Source organism: Pavona decussata, unplaced genomic scaffold (assembly GCF_977016875.1).
Source record: "Pavona decussata unplaced genomic scaffold, jaPavDecu1.1 SCAFFOLD_155, whole genome shotgun sequence".
Taxonomy (NCBI): Eukaryota; Metazoa; Cnidaria; class Anthozoa; order Scleractinia; family Agariciidae; genus Pavona; species Pavona decussata.
In genome coordinates this window covers 3,444,264-3,461,025 of record NW_028145567.1, presented here as the reverse complement: position 1 = coordinate 3,461,025, position 16,762 = coordinate 3,444,264, and the positions used below count along the sequence as shown (strand labels likewise).

General features: G+C 39.6%; 1 protein-coding gene across 4 annotated transcripts in view; it reads left to right on the top strand.

Annotated features, from left to right (window-relative positions):
- LOC146465917 (uncharacterized) overlaps positions 1 to 16,078 on the top strand; it is a 49,577-nt gene extending 33,499 nt beyond the window's left edge. Inside the window, exons 1-4 of one of the 4 annotated variants that reach the window (XM_085128313.1) lie at positions 4,483 to 4,616; positions 13,166 to 13,531; positions 14,144 to 14,470; positions 14,979 to 16,078. In XM_085128313.1, the coding sequence (XP_084984439.1) occupies positions 4,559 to 4,616; positions 13,166 to 13,531; positions 14,144 to 14,470; positions 14,979 to 15,157 (930 nt within the window). In that variant the 5' untranslated portion in view covers positions 4,483 to 4,558 and the 3' untranslated portion in view covers positions 15,158 to 16,078. Of the gene's footprint in view, positions 1 to 4,482; positions 4,617 to 9,715; positions 9,825 to 13,165; positions 13,532 to 14,143; positions 14,471 to 14,978 lie in introns of those variants that run through there. The other 3 variants (XM_085128315.1, XM_085128311.1, XM_085128310.1) reach the window with 3 other exon arrangements.
- Positions 16,079 to 16,762: the final 684 nt, after the last annotated feature.

Genomic DNA, 16,762 nt, shown 5'->3' with positions numbered 1-16,762 from the left:
TGATTTCTTCGCACCGAACTTTCCAATAGAAACTTAAAAACATCCATTTTTTGAAGTTAGGACCTATAAAGACGTTTACAGATGCGGTCAGGGGCACCCAACGGATCGTTTAAATAAATTATCTGTTCGGAAGGTCCTTAATCCCCTACAATTTTCTTAAAGAAATGTTCACCTCGAATGTTCGTGATATGGGGAATTTACGGCCTAATGTTTTCGGATTCATAAAAATGTCGTTTTGGATAAAAAGGTCAGCTAAGATTTTCGGAAAGGAAATAAGACCTAAGGTTTTCGGAAAATGGACAAAAATGCCCTAATAATTTCGAAAAGACTCAAGTTCCCCTAGAATGACCAAACAGATGAAAATATTATAGCGCGGCTTGAAATGAACCTACAGAGCTTTAAAGGCACTCCAGATAGCCTAACATTGCGTTTCAAAGGATCTGAGAGAAAATTGTCGTTGGGTGCCCCTGTGCGGTGGCCGGTCAAAGTTTGAAGCTTATTGTTTGCTACATTGGCTTATTGCATCGTATAACAACAAAGTTTCATACATGGTAATTCTCGATAACTCCCTCACGGAATGAACTCTATTTTCTCTTCACGAATTTCTAATTATTTAACACAATAAGAAACCCTATAATTTTCGTAGAAATAAGACAGAATGCACTTTACCAATGCATGATTATTGCGTTCGACGAACGGGTGGTTATCCTGTGCAAACCGGGAGATGTTTGTAACGTTCATCTTTTCGCCGCCATTTTAAATGAAGTCACAGTGTTGTTGCGCAAGGAATAGCCCTTTTCACGGTTAGCTCTGCTCATTTGAATTACAATGAAATCTAGCATGTATGTGAGGCAATTTCGGGCTATTTTGTAGTTTTAGCCCGAACCACCTTGGATAACATTGTAATGCAAATGAGAAAAAATAACCGTGAAAAGGGCTATTATGACGCCATTTTGTTCAAGAATGTATTGACTCACTGTACTACGCACCTCGTGATGAATAAATTATTTTGAGTTGCAGTATTTAGCCAACGCGTAAAATGAAAATTGGCCGAATGATCGGACGCGTGTCCGAGTTTCGATCAAAAATAACCCTGCATTGATTCGATGACAAGAGAAATCGAAACAAGATTCCAAGACCACGCTTATGGAACTAATAATCTCTTTTGTCTTAAGATTAGCTTTTGATTGCTACTAGCATTCGTCGAACGCAATTCTGTTCTTGAAGGCGTGGTTACTTATTTGTGGCGCGGTTACCAAGGACTTTGAAGCAGTATTAGGGGTATCGAATGGTCTCATTTAATTTAAAAGTGCTCGCAAAATTTGGACGTCGTTGATTGAGTGGCCAGGTTGGTTGAAATGTAGCGAGACAGGAGTAGGGTTGATTAGTTGATGGTGATTCAGGATAGATCTGCCATGCTCCCCGAAACGTTCATTAAGTTTGCGCTTTGTCTCCCCAATGTATTGGGAGTGGCACTTCTTACATTGGATTAAGTAGATGAGGTTTTTGGAATCGCAAGATATGTAGTCAGTAATTTTGCGTGATTCGTTAGTGTTGAAAAAAGTGTAGTTCGTTTGACCTTCTTGGAGAAATGAGCAAGTTAGGCATCGTGGGTGGTTGCATTTATGAATTCCAGCGGGTTGTTGATTGGAGGGCTTGTTTTGAGGTAGCTAGCGCTCGGAATGGACCAGGAGATCACGTAGACTTGCGTTACGTTTGTAGGCGATAACTGATGGATGAGGGAAAACTTGAATTGTTTGCAGTTGGCGGAGGACTGGAGGATGTTGATATGTCAGTTTTTCACAATTGATGAGATTTTGGGAAAAAATCTCATCTATTGTGAAAAAACATATCAACATCCTCCAGTGTGTTTACTCGACTTAACTGTTTTGCTCGCGATCGATTGTTGACCATTGTTTGCTGTACGTGATAAACACTGCGCGAAATGAAACTACAGTACATATAATATATCATCACGGGCCAGTTTAAATGATTAGGTGACTGAAGAAAAGAAACCCTGGAGTCGATTAATTTCAAGCTCGCCCTGCTGTGGGACAAGGCTAGACGAACTGATGATTTCTCTTACAGCCCGACTCAGTAGCGTATATGATACCAGAAATTAATGCGTTGCACAATCGCTTCCATACGCATTCTTTGATTGTCAAGAAATCTATGCGAGTCACTTTTTGGAGGGAAAATATTTGTCTTCTGATTTGCGTTTGAAGTATTATAACCGTGATCTACTCGACAGGAAGTTCAGGAAGTTTTTAAAACTTTGTTAAGTTCTCATGTTACCGCAGAATATGTGACGAGAATTTATTAGCCTTATCTTTGTATTTTGTTTGTGTTTGTGTTTGTGTTTTTTTTTTAAACTTGAACTTGAACTTGAACTTGTGGTTTGTATATTAATATTGTACATTGTTTCTTAATCTGATAACAAAACAAACAATCCACAACAGCTTACTTCAGCAACACTGTGAAGGCGTCATTCAGGTGTACATGATGCATGATTAAATTGATAGATAGTTGGATAGATGAAGAAATCAATTAACTACTGAATAAAGAGTTCCGTTACGGAAGCCTTGAACTTCAGGAAGTTCAGGAAGTTTTGAAAACTTTGTTTTAAGTTCCCATGTTACCGTAGAATATGAACACGCTACATTGTGACGAGAATTTATCAGCCTTATCTTTGTATTTTGTTTGTCACGTTGGTTTTTATATCAATATTGTGCATTGTTTCTTAATCTGATAACAAAACAACTTCATTTTTCAAATACTCCACAACAGCCTATTCAGCAACACTGTGAAGGCGTCATTCAGGTGTACATGATGCATGATTAAATTGATAGATAGTTGGATAGATGAAGAAATCAATTAACTACTGAATAAAGAGTTCCGTTACGGAAGCCTTGAACTTCAGGAAGTTCAGGAAGTTTTGAAAACTTTGTTTTAAGTTCCCATGTTACCGTAGAATATGAACACGCTACATTGTGACGAGAATTTATCAGCCTTATCTTTGTATTTTGTTTGTCACGTTGGTTTTTATATCAATATTGTGCATTGTTTCTTAATCTGATAACAAAACAACTTCATTTTTCAAATACTCCACAACAGCCTATTCAGCAACACTGTGAAGGCGTCATTCAGGTGTACATGATGCATGATTAAATTGATAGATAATTGGATAGATGAATAAATCAATTAACTACTGAATAAAGAGTTCCGTTACGGTAGCCTTGAACTTGTCGCAATTGAGTTCAGTGGACAATGCCGGACAATGTAGCAGTCGGTCCTTGCCTGTAACCGGACAAAAGCGAACGAATTCCTTCTTGTTTTCCTAGCAGTTCGCATTAAATTAGCTGGAAGGGGTAGTGCAACTTCTAAGCTGATGGTTTTGTGCAGAACTACGAGCCTGTTGATCTTCCTTCGCGTCTTTTTTTTGGAGTCCAGGCTTTCCCATCCAATTTCCTTTACTAGTTTTGTACTCCGCACTAGCACGGTAGAAATCATAGTTGTGGTTTAAAAATGTCTTGGTTATTGTATATGGTGTATAAAACAAATACTGATTTCATTTTGCCATGGGTCTGTGCGTGCTTGCGGCTTGTAGCTCACTTCTTTGTTCTTTGTCATCCGTGCGGTCAGCTGATCGAGTACAGGGTTATCACGTACTTCAAAATTGCGTTAACAAGACCCCTTTAGGCGGTTTCCTTCACCTGGTAGGACGAGGTTTTGTTCAACTACTGAGCTGCCGAAGTCTGAAGCTAAGAAAACTCGAACGCACTCACTAATCTACGATTACTACTAGCAACAGCTGTATAACCACTTTAATTTGCTTCCAAACAATGCGCAAAGTCAGCGCATTTCGATTGGAACTGGGCTCGATTACGAACCTGGGAAAATGAACCCGCGCTTCAACCCAGCGGCGGAAGTCCGGTCTAGATTAGAATTAATCCCCATAGAAAAAGTCTACTCTAACCGAGACTCAACCCGTAAGGCCAGGGAAGCCTTTTTAATCTCAAAAGGCAGAACACGTTTTCCACATGGCCTCAATATTCGCGAAGAAATTTACTAGCTTTTTTCCTGTTATTATTTTTTGTTATTATTCATTTTCATTTGCTTCATATTTTATACTGTCAATCAATTTAGTTTAACGTAGTTCCGCCATTGCGCAATTTTTTGTCAGCTATATAAGCGTATGTCACAATGTAAATTTTCATTGTACGTGAAGAAGGCTGGTTTGGCCAGCCGAAATATAGTAACCTTAAACCGTAATTCTACGTTGTATCGGTCTCTGCTTCTTTTATCATCTAGATTAGAACTTCATTCTGAAACTTACCCTGATCATGTTCCTGGTTCGTTATTCAAAGGTTCAGACCAAAGAAGGAAAAATAAATAATAAACAATCAAATCTTATAAGCTGTGTGTGTTTTCAGAATGGTAATCTAAAAGAACATTGCATGTACGTATTTGCGGTTACCATGGTGACGCACACGTGCCTTTGAGTATAAAGGTAAAAGAACACTCGCAAACTCTCCACTCTTGGATATATCAGCAAAAGATGAAGAATTCTGTCTGTTGCAGCATATGTCTCGCGCTAGTTTGGACTCTGCTGTTAGGTAAGTGAGTTGTATTCAGGTAACTGTTGTTGTAACTGTTTTAAATTGTAACGTCTTGCCACAGGGTCAGTCTAAAAAACATACCCTGAAGAAGGAAGGCCGTGCCTTTCGGAAATATTGACCGTGAAATCAGCCTTGCTTTTCTGTTTTGTTTTAGACTATTTGTTCTACAGTTTGTTGCTGATTAAATCCTTTACCACAGGATCCGGTACTTTTGTTTTGTTGCGGTAGTCCTTCCAAAGACAGTTACCGGTTTTTACTGTATATTCAGGTAGTTTCCTGTTTCACTTGTGACATGTTCCCGGACCCGCGGTATTGAAGATGATTTACGAGTAACGATGTAAAAAAGAAAACAAAATGGAGTGGTTTTATTTCATGTTGTAGGACTAGAAGGTCTTTTCTTACGGATGACAATTGGATATCAGGAATGAGTAACCGTGCAGTTTTAATTGCTAAATGAATTAATGAATGATCATCGCAGTTATATATGCAACTTAAGCAGTCGCGAAGAGATCGAAAGCCTGAAAAAAATTCAGGCTTGAACGGGATGGTATGTGTTTGTTGTGTGGACAAGGTTACGACCTTGCCGCAATATTGATATTGGCTGAACTTAGCAAATCAAGCCAAATTCCCCCGCTCATTCTCACTTGTCGTGAGTATTTCCGCTTTTACATCCGTTTCCGTAGGGGACCCGTAGGGGGATTTATCACGCAACCTACCCCTCCTGAGTTGTCGAAAAGATGGCTCTCTGGTACACCTCCCTGCCAAGGTTGTATATTCAAGAGATTATTATGTATTTCTCGTGATTCATTTCAGCCCCTATCTTATGGAATTTAGGCGAATGCTGTTATAAATTATAAATCGATACCGAAAATTACAAGGAGTTTATTTCGCTTCCACCTCTTTTACTTCTGTATAGCCTGTACAGCAAGTGTATCTGCGGGCAAAAACTAAAACTGGCAAAAAAAACGCAGGAAAACAACTGAAACGTTTGCCACGCAGGCAGGTTAAAATATCACCAGCAAATTTCAAACTCCCCAAAAATACCCAATTGCTTATATTTCAAACACAGAAAAGGTCTTCACTCCTCGGATTGTTTGCTTGCATATTCTCACTTAGTGTAACTTACGCTAGAATGTTTTCGACGCGTCAGTTAAATTGCTGAAGTTCTTTATTTATCTATGTAAGGGAGGAGATCACAATTCGTTGCCTTGATTGCGAGCGACTTTGAGAAAGTGTAGTGTTTTCGTTGTCGTCGCCGTCAACCCTGCTTAATTAAGTTCCCTTATGATACAATGATTACGACTGAATTTATCCCGTAACAGTAAAACGACCACAGTGGCATCTGATCATGGTGGATGAAATCCGTGTCATATAAAATTACAGTATCAATATTACATCCAAACACAACTTTTTGGGGGGTTAAATACAAACCCTTTTGGATCGAAGGTTGGCATTAAATTATCATCCGGCCAAGTTTTAAAACTATAAAGATATGTCATCAAGACGAACTCATGATGTTAAAAGAGCAGACGCGGTTTAGGCCGTCCAATAATATAATTGATTAGTTTAAATCATCCAGAGACCTACAATAAAACCGTTCAGTTGTTATGATTAGTAAACTTTTGAGATTGGCGTCTTTGACATAATATGCACGCGCAAGTAAGTTCAACTTGAACACGAACTTGATGTCCATATATAGACTTTATATTTTGTGTTTTGGTGAGAAATAAGTCGTCTTGAAAGGCTCGAAAATAGATTGTCACATGGTCGGAGTTGGCAGGGAATTCGAGGGAAATGGAAGTGGATAAAAAACCTTAAATAGTAAAGAAATCGTGTTTGTAGCACGCAAACCTGCCGCGGTGAGGAGGCAGAGCTCGATGGATGTTCAATAAAGAGTGACTTGGATAAGGTAAGCGAGAGGAAGGTCACAAAAATTGCTGTTGTTTTGTTTATTTGTATTCGCAATGAAGAAAACTAAGCAGACTGAATAGAAATAAACTAGTTACATTGTGTCTCGTGATCACCTCCCAAAGAAACATCTTTTTACGCGTAAAAAAATAGTAATTATCCTGCGAAATCGCGCCGAATATCGCCTGTTACTTAGTCGACGAAGCCGAGTTGGCTAAAATCAGGGAATATTCTGCAAGATTGACCAGGATAATTGTTTTATTTTTCAACACATTGATAACAAAGTAAAGCTAGGGACGATCTTTATTTTGCCCTATTTTTCTCCTCGACACACAAAATTACTTATATCGCAGGATATCTGTTGACGACGGACGACGAATATCAGTGCACCATGACCATCCGACCATCGTTGGCCAGTGTTACTGTGTGTTGAATACCAACGTGCAGTGTTGAATTGGCTGAAGGTGAAATCACATAACCATTTTTGGTAAACAAGTCGTATTTTGTGATGCTCAAATATTCGATAGACAGTGATGCATGCATGTGACAGGGTTGAAAATGAAAGTGAAAGAAATCGATATCGGTGTACTGTCTTGAGTGGAATTGGGTGTTGGTGTCTTGAGTGGAAAGTTGCGTTGGCGAAATTAGCTTATTTTGATGTCTTATCGCCAAAGTTAATGATTATTTTTAATACACCTCAGAGGTGTGGCTAGTGGACCGTGCAGTGGCCATGGACGCTAAAGTTGAACTTTGTTCATTCCGATATGTTCGTACGTGAAAAGATTTTGGTTGTCTACCGCAAAATGTAATCTAAGATTGCTTACAAATACAAATGTGCGTGGGAAATCCAAATTTGGAGTATCCTAACCCATTTTTCAACATAGGCCAAAAATGCTAACAAAAACATATAACAAACAAGTTTGTTATGCTTCATAATCATTGCCTCTTGTTAACTATTGACTGTAAAAAGTTTACTGATTTGAAATGCGATTGATTTAGATGTTAGAATGTTTATTTGGGGAAATCCTTTTTTCATAGTTAATAAGAGGCAATGGTTATGAAGCATAACAAACTTCTTTGTTATATGTTTTTGTTAGCATTTTTGGCCTATGTTGAAAAATGTACCATGATGACGCCAATAGGTGGTTTTCACCTCACACATCGTCACGCAAGTGAAAAAATAAATCCTTAACCATTCAATAGATAAAGTCAAGAAATTGATATGTTGTAGAAGAGTGATACATAAACAACGTGTGAAAGCCATAGGGCTGCACGATATCTCCTAATCGAGTTATTCGAGAAAATGCACGACGGAAAATTACAGAGTTTAGTATGGATAGCCTGCGTAGCTGGCGGTTTTTATGGGTGGGCTCACCGGAAAGCCGGGCACGAGGGCCAAAACGAGTGGCGAAGCCGCGGGGAAACGGGCCGAGGGCAACATGGTTCCTCGCGGCTTCGCCGCGACTGTCGCGGTTCTCTCCCCATTTCACCCGCAGCTGCACCACTCGTTTTGGCCCGGCTTTCCCGCCCACCAAAACCGCCAGCTACGCAGGCTAAGTATGGACGCCATGTTGGTGCCCCGTCTGATGGGCACCAACATGGCGGCCGGAAACCAGCAAAAACATCTGGAGTTTACCTTGGCTATTTCGAAGCCTTTCTTCTCTCTGCTGAACATTCACACATTGACATTAACGCTTCTATTACATGTTAGCTGATCAGACCTAAAAAAACACGAGGCGAATCGATGTTTTTTATGTACGTGACATGTTTAGAGCAGCAATCCTTCTGTCACGCACTGCGCAAAAATCTAAAATTCAAACTGCTCTATTTTCAAAACAAAGAATGCTATCCTGCTGAAAACAAGCAAGCCGATGGAAATTTAGATTTTCTTATATGTGATGAGGATAAAAACCCAAAATTGTGTTTAGTTATGAATTTCAGTTTTTTATGACGTCATGTGAAACCAAGAATAGGAGTTAGAAAGGGAAGCATGCGCGCTATGTTACAACGCCGGATAATAAGCCGACGAAGCCGCAGGCCCCGCAAGATTGAGTAGGATAATTGTTTTATTATTCAACACATTGACAACAAAACACAGTCAGTTTACGGATCATCTGTTGACTGCGGAAGACCAATTTTCAGTGCACTATGACCATAAATGGGCAGTGTTTCAATGTGTCGAATAATAGATACAAATACCTGCTCATTGATCATAAGGAATTAATACAGCCTTAACCTAAGCTCGACCTCAATGTTTTGATTCCGAATAAATTAACTCATTCAAAGCACAAGCTTACGCTTGCATTTCGTAATTTCGGCTGTGACAGTCATGGATATTTATGTGGCAAGCTTTCGTTTCCCTTACATGGAGCCATATCTCGAGCCAGCAGTTTACAGAAACAAACAAACAAAAAAAATAAAAAAAAAAACAAAGAAACAAGAAGGGGAATCGAGAGAAAAAAAGATGAAGAAAACACCCGGAGAGCGCACGATAGCAATTTTCGTGTCTATGTTTTTTGGTTCATTTGTTTTTGCGCACGGGTGTAATAAGACCAGGGAATTTAGACGAGAGGAGGCATTTCAGGCACGCTGCCCGGATTTTCGAGAGACCATGGATCTAGGCACCTTCCCGAATGTTTGTCGTCTTATTCACTGAAAATAAAACCAGGCAGAGACGGTTATGATTGCCGCGATCCACATACCACCAATAACATGGTACAAACACTGGTTGTTGCTTGGCACCCTAAGTTTACATGTAAACTTAGGCGTTTTGACTTCCTCTTGCTTTCCTTGTGACCCCAACTCTCCCACTCTGTTTATCCTGGGGCGATCTAGATTCTGGGAATTTACCGGACGAGGGTTAAAAATAAAAGTAAATATTTCTCAGTATGAGATAAATATCCAAAGCGAGCTCGATTTCTCTTCAAAATCTATTACAAGGACTCTGATGTTTAGTTTTCACATACATTTTTCATTAATTTATTTTGTTCTGTTTCATGTTCCGAAATCATGGGCTTTAAGACTCCGGAATGTTCCAGCATGTTCCGGGTCGACGGACGGGTCGGAAAAATTACGTCATGTCAGAGAGTTTTGACAAAAAGCGATTCGGCTAATGACTTTCTGAAGGACCATTCTAAAAATAAATAAAAAATTTCCCTGCAGCAGATAAATGCTCATGATATATCCAACGCGAGATCGATTTGTCTTCAAAATTTATCAGAGCAAGGACGCGAACAGCAATTTCTGAAATGAAGAAAACGATGGATCCTTTGATGATATTTTTCCTGCTTTGTATTGGTAAGTGATCTCAGTTCACTTTGTCTGAATCCCACGCGCCAAACTGGAACCCAGGATTCTTTTACTACAATACTTGTGTTTAAATTATGGACTTCATTTAACACAACATCATCAGAGGCAGGCTGACATTAATTCATGGCAAATTCCTACTTAGTTGAAGTTTTGTAGAAAGTTGTAACGGTTATTCCTTACGGGGAAAACATTGTTTATTGGTACCTTGATTCAACATTAGATACACGAAGGACGCGCTTGCATATACAGGTTGTATCACAGGTCACCAAAGCGTTTGTGACACACGTTACCATGCAAGCGTGATTTAAGAGTTTGTATGGAGTTAAAATTAAATCGAAATTTAGACAACAGTTTTCCCTAAAAAACCCACAAAAAATATACTTAAGTCTTAAAAAAGCTTACCCGGTGTGTTTTGCTGTGTTTTCAATGCTCTTCAGTGCTTCCAAACGCTGTTTTGAGCTGTTTATCTCTCAGCAGCTGGTCCACGTGCATCACTGTATTATGTTAATGAAAAGGTAGGAAACTACAAGTCGAATTTCAATGAAATTTGGCCCGTCATTTAAGGAGAGCACTTCGAAAACCTCGCTAAAATTTGCTTGAAACTCAAGCTCTCGCTTACCTGCCTCACCATATGGCAAGAAGGATGATGTGCGGTCCCTCCTGGGTAGCTCATTTACGGAGGAGTTCATTTATTGAGACACAGGCCTTCGTTGAAAACAAAGTTCATTTCAAATCGGGTGCCATTTTTGCCGCCTCCCTGGAATGTTGGAACAAACTCACGGTCAAACTAGGCACGAGTACTAAAATGTGCCTAGCCGGGGAAATCCACGGGAAGCCTTTGGCACGTAACAAACCACACACACCCCCTCCCGGCATGGTAACCCATGTCACATACGCTTTGGTGACCTCTGGTTCTATCGTATGGAACAATGTTTTTTGAAATGAATATGGAGTTGAACATTTGCGGCAAGGTCGTAACATTTGAAGTAGAAAGAACTACAGCACCGGTTAAGAACTAAAGATTATTTCAAAGATTTGACGTTTGCATTTCGTAAATAGATGGAATGGATAGTGGGGATGTTTACCCTGCTAACAGAAGCTAACAGAGGCTTTTACTTTTTATTGCATTGCTCGGCGGCGTAAAAAAGCCAACTACATAGTAGGCGAAATCCCAGAGACGCAAACAACTTCGTACATGAGAATGATGTATTATTCAGTAAGTGACACAGGCATACTCGAAAAAAAAAATACGAGTGCTGCTATCAGGAGTCGAACCTAAGACCTTCCGATTACTAGTTCGGATGCTCTACCACTGAGCTACATGAGACTCGAGGGAGCTAAGACCATTAAACTAGGTTCATGGGACGAACATCCCGCATACCGCTAGGATTGGAATGTCATGTTTAGCATATGCCCAATGGCATAAATGTGAATAAACTTCAAAGGACTTCAATAAAATGCAATGGAATAAACTTCGTACATGCTAAAAAGCTTGCCAGAAAGAAACGCTCTACTAGCAGGGTCAGTAATGCATATTACACTGAGAATTTAGATTTATTTTAGCGGACAATTTTGCAGTTTTCTGGATTATATTTATTATCCAGGGAACCAATCGATTAGTAGGCTCGATTTCCACCAATCTAAAAATATCTGTTCAGAAGCATTCAATCAATACCCGCCGCAGAAATTCGTACACGTATTCAATTTTGAAGGAGAGCCTTTGGAAACAGATAAAAGGCTAATTTACAGGTACCGATGAATCGACCAATTTGGACCAATTGGACAAAGAAAATGAAGGATACTTTGCACACGTGCAGTACTACATTTTTTTTTAATCAGGTCGATCTTCACTGAACCCGCGCTACACCAACAGGAAAAGAAATCGGCCGACAAATTGCGACGTGTAAATTGGCTTATGCGAATGAAACTACCAATGTAAATGCGTACGTGTAAATTAGCACTTTGCTCACGTAAATATGCATTTAAAAGGCCATAAAATAGTCTGGGAATGCAGTAGTCCAGTCCTGATCCCTCCGCTCTCTGTCACGCAACCCACGAGTGTTTTGTATAAATCGGTTCTTGGGTTCCCCTGGTTAATGCGAATAACATTTCGCTTGTGCTATTCATGTCAATTGCTACAATTAAATTTTCCCTTAAAATGGCTTCTTTGTATAAAGTAATCCTGTTTATGAACAACCTTGAACGACTCAAATTAAATGAAATCAATTAACATCCCACCAGGAGCCCACTTAATTAACTCAAATAACATCCTTGCGACATCGGTATTTTCCGGCCCTTTCTTATTTAAATTACCTGCTTATGCAGCGACCTTACGCAATGTCAATGCGAACGTCAAAAAACACGAGAAGGTTCAACTAGCCGATTAGTATTTTTAGCATGCTTCTGACGTTATGTATAAACTTTAATGCAAGTGATAAAAAGATAACGTTAGAGATAAGTTACAGATAACGTTAACAGTTATATTTATGTGTCCGATATATCTTTACGTAATTAATGACCCGCCTTGTAATTCAGTGTATACTGCAAAAAGGTTGAATAAACGATCATTATTTATTTATTTATTTATTACCATGGGCACACGACCACGACGGTAAATATTTTTTTAGTTCTCAATCAGAACTTTAATATCGCCACTGTTATGTTTCCGTATAATTCGGCCACATTGTTGACGTTGGATCAGTCGATCAGATATTACACTGTAAACGTGAATAAGTTTGTAGTGAAATTTTCCTTGGCTTTGCTGCTTAACAGCCCTATTTTTCTGAGCCGTTCAAAGACACGGTCGTTAGGGCCAGGGCTAAGAGGGGGGGCCAAGGCTGATATGAAACAGTCCGATCGTTACGTTCGTAGGATTTCTATTCGGGGGGAGGGAGGGGAAGGGCGAGAGCCCCCTTTTTTCTTGTATACTTAGAAAGTTTTTGAAACCGTCTTTGGAATGGTATTATACAATTAATCGTTTTAAAAACCTAGAATGATGAAGCAGAATCTCCGCGAATGTGCGCTCTCGCCACACTTTCTTCGGCCCCCTCTTTCTGGATTTACCCCAGGTGTTTGCTGCTACAATACAGATAACCATTGTCTCTCCTAGACCGTTATACTCTGCCATTCATTTACTCTATCCACTCCAACTAGGTCTCTGTCCAACGCACCGAGGTCACTCGCTCCCAATATCATCGCCGGACCGTCTAAAAACCAGAACATTTTTATCACAATGGCTGCACTATACATTCAGCTTTTAAGCAATATTGACAACAATTTTCATACACCCAGAATATCTTTACAATTTATATCACCCTTCTTCCTTTCAGGAATTATAGCAACAGAAACGGCAATAGTCCACACGAACTTGACAGCGTGCTCCCATGGTTTGCTAACCATACCTGTGGAACCCGTGAAGAACGACTTGATTATTGACCTGTACTGGAAATACAGATACTCTGACGGCTCAGAGTGGACCGACGTAGTTTACTGTAACAAGACAATGGCCGGCTGTGGGGTACTGATACCAGTGTTATCAGATGGCACACGAATATTGAGAGGAGCTAATGATCAGAGCTTAACCGTGGAACGCCAAAACACCAGCAGGGAACACATCCAGTTTCAGTTTGAGGTTGTCTTGACGGGCCTAAAAGACGAGCCTAAAAGGATTTTTAAAGTGGATTTCACCAATGTCTGTAAGTCTAGTCAAACTGTTATGGTCTTCAATGTTTACTTAAGCTTGCTCAAGCTGTTGAGGTGTTCTTGCTGGACCCTTACCACGGCCTACCAAAGGTTGAGTCCCTTACGAGTGTTGAAAAATGGCTGTAAATGAAGCCTGTACTTGAAGGAAGGCTCTAACTGGCCCTGTTCCACATACGTCAAAAGTTGTTAACTGTAGACTTATTGCCTGCCAAATGAAAGGGCAGCCTTTCTCAAAGTCCCGCTTTCGTGGAGTGTAGTTAGGCGCTCACCTTCAAAAAAGTCATCTTTTTGCAAGTCCAACGAACGGGATATATATGAGAAACATTTGCTAGGAAACGAGCGAGATCATTATGCTAAAACAAGAACACGCTGATGTGTTAAACTTAAAGAAGGGGTGACTTGAGGTGGTATAGGGGATCATCAGTTGTAGCTGTAACTTGTCTTTAGTTAACTGTAACCCAAACAGTCTCAATTCATTTGTTTACTTAGCTATAAGCAACAGCAGCTGGCTGATAACACCTGAATATGCCTTAATTTTAGCAAAGCATAATGGAGATCAGCTTTGACCTTGCCTAATAATTTCACATCTTCTTTTTTACCTTTAGGTGTGGAGACTAAGATAGATGGTAAACTCAACTTGACCAGGGTTTTGTTTGACATTTACCCACCGAAAAAACTGAAGGAAATATGGCTTAAAGACGCAAACAGAACAGAGTTCGCGTACATCAACACTGAAAGGGGTGCAACTACCGACATGAAAAACAACAACCGGCCAATGCCAGCTTTCTGGAGCAGGTTGAAGGTAATAGATGGCTCTTTGATGCTAACTGGAATACAGAAGAAGGATAACGGCATCAAGATGATAAGCAAGGCAGAGTTGACAGACATGACGACTAAGAGAGCGGCGATCCACATTTTAGTTCATTTTCCAGGTAATTGCTATTTTGTGGTATTTTGGATTTCAGCGAACTCTTTCAAAGTAGACACTCCTGTAAGGAAGACAACCCTCCAAGTCCAACACAATCTGTTCGGCTGGACGATTTTCAAATCCGCATTCAGTCACTTGTCTGCCTGTTAATACAAGCGACTCCCTCTAATTCGGACTCCTCGAACCTAGCTCTTTTTGTTCGCCCTGAGAGGTGTCCCGGTAGAATTCGGCGGGGACCAGTAAAACTGATCCTCTGTTGGGATTTGCACCAGTCAAGTTTAGCAGCACAAGGCAAGTGTAAACAGAAGCCACAAGTAGTAATAATAATAATAATCAATTTATATAGCGCTTTTTATATAATATATAGTACACTAATGATTAAATCCCTTTTAACCAGTATCACCCGTAGCTCTCTCGTTGATCGACTACTAACTGATGACTATTATAGCTTCAGCTGAGAAAGAAATGTAACGTACAATGTTTCAAGCCACTGTATTTTGCGTTTCCCATAGGTTCAGGGCCGACCACCCGCCCTCCTTTGAAACCGTTTTCACATTCAATGACTGTGAGTGCATCGCCGTCCAATACAACTGTCAAACCACCCCTTTCAGTCGGCAGTACATCAGCTTGTCAAGGACAACTTTGGACAGTTGTTCTGACTGCGGTGGCGATATTTTTTGCCTCTATCTGAGGTGACGTGAGACATCTTCGCCAATCAATATGGCCTGTTTTCTACTTTTACTTTAAACGTACGTGTTCAGTATTTTGTGACTTTTAGTTCAGTGTAAATTTTGTAGCCTTGCCGTGAAAGTTGCTGTCAACGAATGAAGTCAGAAAATAAGATATTTTTATATTCACTTGTGAGACTTGTGAAATGGAGAATTCACTGCGTCAGAAACCGTTGAATTACATATTGTACATTGTAGGTAGTTAAAAACACACATTATAAATTACAAAACAATGGTAGTTATGTAAGTGCACGGGCGTCATTCACTGTTATTTAACCTTAAATAATTTAAACCAAGAAATGGAATATGTTTTCATTTAAATAACTTACGTGTAATGTAAATCTACATTTCATTGTTATCAGGATGAAGTAAAAAAAAAAATACACTTTTTGGCTTAAAATCCTGTTGTTTAATGACTCAGTATACTCTAAGATCTATAAGATGCTAACCTGAGTTTGTAAAACGTCTCGTGTTTGACCCGGGGAATTGGAAGGACCGTCTTGGTTTGCAGGTCTACGGCTATTCTTTGGGTGGCATTCCTTCTGGGCATGTGTCCAGTGTTTGTACTGAAGTTACCGAGAAATTTTCGCTTTCCCATCCCTGCAGTAGACCAAGCATGCGACCATACGATATATCGTAATTGATTTTAATGTTAGAAAAATGCCGCGGTGATGGATAGAACTTGAAAACTTATGAATATCTCGAAGAAACGATAATAAAAATGTCAACGTTAAGAAAATAGGTTAGCTGTGTATTTCAAGAGTTTAAAATGAGGAAGTTTTTCTCTGCTAGGAACCTTGTTGTCGTTTATAATCCAGCCCATATGGACGGCATCTAATTTCAATGCCTTGAATTTGTTTCAATCTTACACTGATCGTATTATTCTAGCCGGATGGCAAGGAGGAACCCCGCGTCTATTTCGGCCCACGCAGAGCCAATAGCTGAATGGTCCTCTTAGTCCAGGCCCTCATTGAGGAAGACTTGTTGAACTAGTTGAAATAGTGCCCCCTCATCTGATTATTAAAGTTGCCTTTTTGCCGCAGTGCCGGCCTTTTAGTTTGTTCGGTTACTGAACCCTTTATTAAGCTTTTAACGCCAATTATATGTAATTTGTTCAGCAATTTACTAGCTCAGCTATTATGACACAACTCAACACAACAAACAAAGAAACAGCGATCCTAAACCAGCGATCCCGCAAATGACCGTCCATCATGTAGAGGTTTTCAAAAGTGCGTCCTTTAATATTGATAAAGATGATTAATATAAAAATAATAACAACAACAAGAACAACAAGAACAACAACAACAACAACAACAACAACAATAATAATAATAATAATAATAATAATAATAATAATGATAATGTATAAACTTTATTAAAAACGACCATGAGTTACAAAAGAATTTAAAATGTAAAACTCACGTCGCATCTAACAAATTCCTTTGATCGAGAGCGATTAAGAGCGAGAACTGTTGAACTCTGTGTTATGGGCCGTGAAAGTGATCAACTCTAAACGCAACCCTACACACTCCTAAAATATTGTGTACATTTTCAGCAAATATAAAATT